Below are 5,861 nucleotides of genomic sequence, written 5' to 3'. Positions count from 1 at the left end.
GACGTCTTAGGAAGAATCACCCGTGAGCTTGCTCCCAGGAGCCAGACTGTCCCCTGGGAGGAAGGAGTACACTTCTCCGTCTCTCTAAGAGCTGGGAGGAGCCTCCCTCCGAGGCCGTGAGATCCCCTCAGTGCCATTATGGACTAAAACTAGTCTGACTCTCAGTGCGGTTCAGCCTGGCTGCCTCTGGAGAAGCCAGTCTCCTCCAAGGCCGTTTTGGAAAAGATAATGTGGACACTGGTTTCACTGGCAGTTGCTTAGCATTCAAGTTTCTGAAGACTCGGGGGTGAGATGAGGCAGCTTCCGTGACTGGGCAGGGAAACCGGGAGGAAAGGTCTGGGGAGGAAGCTTTGGGGCCCTACACCCCCTCACTTTCTGAAGGTCATGCAGCCCTGTCCTGGCACTACCGGCCCTTAAGCCCATATGTGGGAGGTGTCCCCACTTCAGAAGCTGGGAGTATGTAGTCTCCCATTCTCCCTTGTTGCCCAAATCAGACGACAGGGAGAACCATCTGGAAGGTTGCTACGGCAACCAGAGTCCCTGGAGAGCCCCGCTCTCCATAAACCCTTGACTTTCAGGCATGCTCTGACTTGAAAAGGAAATGGTGAAGAGGATGAGGACACATACACATACAGAGACACGTGCATACACGTTCCAACATTTACCCTGGGCCACGAGCCTCCCTTCTGCCTCTGGGGGGGGGGGCCCTTCTCCTCCCCTGAATAGCCAGGAGTAACTGAAGAGATTGGGAACACCGGCACCTTACGGCCTCAGACATGGCAGATGTCTGAATCATGAGCATCTCCTACTGCATTTCAGGTTTGGAGAAGCCAAGCTGTCAATCAAGATGGTGTCTGGCTCTGGAAGGATCCCAATGAATCTGTCCAAAGAGCATCCTCCTTGCTGAAGGGTAAGAAGAAGGACCGAGGCCCAGTTCAAGAGGCTAAGGAGGGGTGGAAAGAGCTAAGGGCCCAGAATGGCATGTCTGTGGGCTCTGGATGCAAGGCAGGAACTCTGGGTGGGGGGATGCCTTGCCTGCGAGAGATGGGGAAACAAGGTAATGAACTAGAAATCATTACTAAAGTTCACACATTTGCATAGCATCATTCCCAGCTCCCCAGATGAGTTCACAGGACATTCCCCATGAGGTGCGGGGGGGGAGACATTAATGTTCCCATTAAATGGGGGGGGGAACTGAGGCACAAGGAGGAACCATGGCACCCAAGTTACCCTGTAAAGTGTGGCAAAATCCAGATTTAGATCTGGCACTCACACGAGCCACAGTGTCTCTCAGGAAAACCCTCAAGAGACTGTCCCTCATAAGCTGCTCTTCGAGAAAATATTTTGTAAAAAAAAAAAAAATTCTCATCCAAGAGTCTTAGAGCCGAGATTATAAAATTTAAAACATGTTAACAGTCCTTTTGGTTTCTGAACTGCACCCAGGAGAGCTCAGAACAGTAAATCACAGTTTATCAAGGCAACACATGAATGACAATGTTACGAGGCGAAAGAGGAGGGGAAGCGGGCAAGTGGGACAGAAGGAGGGGCTCATGATGGAAGACGATGGCTTAGTGCAGGTGGGACCGCCACGCCGTCACCTCACCAGTGAGAGCAGTTTACAGCTGCTCCAAGGGCCAGAGCAGGAGCATGTTTGCTTGACTCAGCAAAAAATCTCTAACAGGGAAGCTGTCAGCAAAGGAATAATGTGTCTTCCTTACTCTAAAGCACCTATTTCATTGCCTATAAAATAGGAAGAAAAAAAACCCACCCACACTAGCATCCCATATGTGCTTTTACCTGTCTGTGGATTTAAGCTGGAGTCCACTTTTGAAAGCCTTCAACTGCAATCCTACTTCAAATTCCCAGGAAGAAGAGTGGGAGGGCTGGGGGAAGTGAGGGACAGAAATTTGCTGTCGGTGACAAGATTCCTCTGCACCCCACACCCCAAGGTGGCATCGTCTAATCTTCAGATAAGCAGTCAAGCCAGGTGCCTGACTCTAGTCAGCTGTGTCTCCAGGCTCTGTGGCTCCCCCTTTTCCAGCTCCTTGCCCAGGAAGGCACGTGCACGTAAAAAGACTTATTTGGCTCTGAGAGGGAACCCTCCTGGAAGCTACAGTCAGGGGATCAGAGTGAGGAGGACTAAGTGTGGACCAAAGATTGATGTCCACTGCACCAGATGACACCTGGAGGAATCCATTGACCCCTTTGGTTCGAGATTGACTCTAAGATCCTCCAAATAGCCAAGCCTAATTGTAGTTTCTCTAATTCCAACCAAGATTAGAGATGAATAACATAACTTGAGGCTGTGCAGCTGAAAGCTCTACCAAGGGTCCGGTGTTCTAGGGCACTGGAGGAAAACGGCAGGATGGGTACTGTTTCTATCCACCAGCGTCTGCTAGTTACCGTGTGGCCAGAAGCGAAGACAGGTGCATGCCCCAAAGCAAAGGATGCTAAGGAGAAACAGGACCAAGGGGTGCCTGGTTTCCATCCTGGTGACATTTCTGTTCCTAGAGATATTACAAGTCCCAGACATGAAAAGTCAGAGTCTTGAGGGAAGGTCAGATGGAAAACTCATCCATGTGACAGAAGATGGGCATGAATGGGTGGCACCATTAGAATTTCAAAACTGTCACTTAGATGGATAAACCTTGGATGCTGCAGGGGTCAGGTAACAAGGTTGACAGTCCAGGTATATGGTTCTGGCGCCAACCGCTGGATGTAGGGGAGGGAGTCAGAAGTCAACAGGAGCTGAGGTGCAAGTAGTGGAGGATGAGAAGGAACCCTAAGGGATCATTTTGCTCTGTGTCTTCCTTCTGTGCAGGCGCTGCCTGTATCTATCAAACCTCAGTGAGCATCCTTTTCTCTGCATACCCCCGATGTGGAGTGGGAAGGTAGCTGGGTCTCCGCTCCCGGGTGGCCTCAGAGAATTCAGGTTTGCCAAGTCCATTGTCAGCTGCCTTCAGGTCTGGGGTAGGCTGCCCACAGGTGACATGAGTATACTGGCCCTGCTCCTCCTGCTCGGTCTCCCGGTGGTAGAAGTAGTTGAAGTTGGAGACGATGACGGGCACGGGCAGGGCGATGGTGAGGACACCGGCGATGGCGCAGAGCGAGCCCACGATCTTGCCCCCCACTGTCATGGGGTACATGTCCCCATAACCTACAGTGGTCATCGTAACCACTGCCCACCAGAAGGCATCCGGGATGCTGGGAAAGAGTGAATCGTCATCATCGGCCTCCGCGAAGTAGACGGCGCTGGAGAAGAGGATGACTCCGATGAAGAGGAAGAAGATGAGCAGCCCCAGCTCCCGCATGGAGGCCTGCAAGGTCTTGCCCAGGATCTGCAGCCCCTTGGAGTGGCGGGAGAGCTTGAAGATGCGGAACACGCGGACCAGGCGGATCACTCTGAGGATGGCCAGGGACATGGCCTGCTGCCCGTTCTGGCCGCCGCCTCCGCTGGCCGACTGCTGCTCCTGCTGCTGCACCAGCTCGGTGCCCAGCGTGATGAAGTAGGGGAAGATGGCCACCAGGTCGATGATGTTCATGATGTTGCGGAAGAAGGCCGGCTTGCTGGGGCAGGCGGAGAAGCGCACCAGCAGCTCGAAGGTGAACCAGACGATGCACAGCGTCTCCACCAGAAAGAAGGGGTCCGTGAAGAAGGAGCCCCCCAGAGTGCTTAGCGAGGATGAGCCCCCTGCCACCATCCCCCCGGGGGTGATGCCGGGGTGAAACACGTATGAATCGTCATCCTCCTCCTCTTCCTCCTGACTGCCCCTGGACGCCGGGGAGACTCGGCCCACATCACCACCATTGCTTCCACCTCGGCCGTCTGCACGGAACTGGGGCAGCGTCTCCAGGCAAAAGATGACGATGGAGATGAGGATGACCAGGACCGAGACGATGGCGATGCCCCGGGCCGGCCCCGAGCTCTCGGGGTACTCGAAGAGCAGCCACACCTGGCGCTGGAAGGGCTGGGAGGGCAGGGGCTTCTCGTCCACGCCGCCTTCGGGCAGGCAACCCTCGTCCTCGCGGAACGCCGCCAGGGCCTCGTCCCCCAGCTGGTAGAAGCGGATCTCCTCCAGGAAGATGTCCAGCGGCACGTTGACCGGCCTCCGCAGCCGGCCCCCCGACTGGTAGTAGTAGAGGATGGCGTCGAAGCTGGGCCGGTTGCGGTCGAAGAAGTACTCGTTCCTCAGCGGGTCGAAGAAGCGGACGCGGCGGCCGGGGTCCCCCAGAAGCGTGTCGGGGAAGAGGGACAGGGTGCGCAGCTGCGTCTCGAAGCGCAGCCCGGAGATGTTGATCACCAGCCGCTCGCTACTACAGCAGCCGCCGCCGCCGCCGCCGCCGCCGCCGCCGGCCTCCGGGAAGTCTCCCGCATCCTGTTGCTCCCCCTCCGGTCCCCGGACCTCCCCCGGCGCCGCCAGCGTAAGGGATTTCTCTGATCGCATGTCCCCTCCGTGGTGTGCGCCCCGCCACCAGGACGGCGCCCACGACACGACCCCCGGAGCGCGGCGCCGCCTCCCAGCTCTCGGGGGCGCCCTCTTTTCAGGGTGGGGCTCGCCCTCCTCCCGGCTCGCGGTCCGACCGGGCGGGGTCCCTGAGCCCCGAAGCCCTGGTCTCCGCTGGGTTAGGTCTGGGGAGGTGACCTGGGCGCGGAGGGTTCAGCTCCGCGCCTCCAGTTATCCGCGCCTGCTGCGAGCTAGAGCTGGGGGTACCTGGAACCGCAGCCCGGCGCGTGTGCCGCTGGACGCCCGAAAAGACCGTGGCTTCGCCCCCTGCCCCGCCCCGGACTGGGCTCGGGGCCGCAGGGCTCCGCCCCCCCCGGACGGGTCGGCACGTCCCGGCTCCCGCCGCGCTCCTCCGGCAGCTCCAGACCCCGGGCCGCCGCCGCGGGGACCCAAGCGCCAGATGCACCGCCCCCGGGTTCGGCCAAGACTCCTGGCGGGGCTCGGCCTCCGCCCTACGGCCACCGCGGGCGCCGCTGGCCAAGGTCGCCGCTGCCGCCGCCACGGCCTCCCTCGGAGCCGCGCCGCCGGCCTGCGAGAGGGCCCCGGGGCCGCCACGGAGCCGGGGTGCGCGGACCCACCGCCCCAGCGCTCGCGCCGCCGCCGCCGCCGCCGCCGCCGCCGCCGCCGCCGCCGCCGCCGCCGCCGCCGGCTCTGCGCCCTGCCCTCCCTTCCCAACGCGCTCCCGCGAGTGACGTGGCAGGCCCCGCCCGCCGCCCCCTCCCCGCCCCCGGCCGCCGCGCGCCCCCCGCCCCGCCGCCGCGCGCTCGCCTCTCCCGCGGCCTTTCCCGCGCTCGCCCGGCACGCTTCTGCCTCCCGCACCGCCGCAGCCGCGGCCCCCTGAACGGGCGCGGGCGCCCTAGTACCACGCCCCCCGCCCCTGCAATTCGCTTTGGCTCTTCTGGGCTTACGGCGTTGACCTGCGCAGTGCATTTCATCAATGAGAAAACACCCCGCCCCGCTCCCCCCGCATCCCCCGCGCCCCGCACCGAGCTCTGTGCCTCCAGTCACCCAGAAATTTAATGAAAAAATCAAATCCTATTTCGTCCTTCTGTATTTACGAAGGCCCATTTGCCAACTCCTTCAATCTCTACTTTAAAAAAAAAGGAAGCATCATTTGCTCTCTGGAGCACTTCCAATTTAAATTGTACTCCAGTGTCAGTCCCCAGAGAATCCCATGGCTCCCTTTGCAAACATGGGAGGGCAAGGCTGTCATTCTCCTAGGACTGCAAAGTGATAGCACAGAAAAGGGTGAAAAGTCTCCCACTGCCTGTCCCATCGGAAGTTTTCCAAGGAAGTCCTGGGGTTTGGGACAGCAGCTCCAGTGAAGAAAGAACCTGCCGTCTCAGGTACCATAGC

At 59.2% G+C, this 5,861-nt stretch overlaps 1 protein-coding gene across 1 annotated transcript; it reads right to left on the bottom strand.

The window, feature by feature from the left end:
* Window positions 1–1,316: 1,316 nt before the first annotated feature.
* KCNA6 (potassium voltage-gated channel subfamily A member 6) lies at window positions 1,317–4,846 on the bottom strand. Its single transcript, XM_031444278.2, has one exon. The coding sequence runs from the start codon at window positions 4,443–4,445 to the stop codon at window positions 2,838–2,840; it is 1,608 nt and encodes a 535-aa protein (XP_031300138.1). The 5' UTR covers window positions 4,446–4,846; the 3' UTR covers window positions 1,317–2,837.
* Between the last annotated feature and the right edge of the window lie 1,015 nt (window positions 4,847–5,861).

The sequence above is a fragment of the Camelus dromedarius genome, chromosome 25 (assembly GCF_036321535.1).
Source record: "Camelus dromedarius isolate mCamDro1 chromosome 25, mCamDro1.pat, whole genome shotgun sequence".
Classification (NCBI taxonomy): Eukaryota; Metazoa; Chordata; class Mammalia; order Artiodactyla; family Camelidae; genus Camelus; species Camelus dromedarius.
The sequence above is the reverse complement of the archived record's forward strand: the minus strand, read 5'-3'. Positions and strand labels throughout refer to the sequence as shown.

Coding starts and splice junctions, on each gene's coding strand:
- KCNA6 (XM_031444278.2), bottom strand. CDS start 4,445: ATGCGATCAGAGAAATCCCTTACGCTGGCGGCGCCGGGGGAGGTCCGG.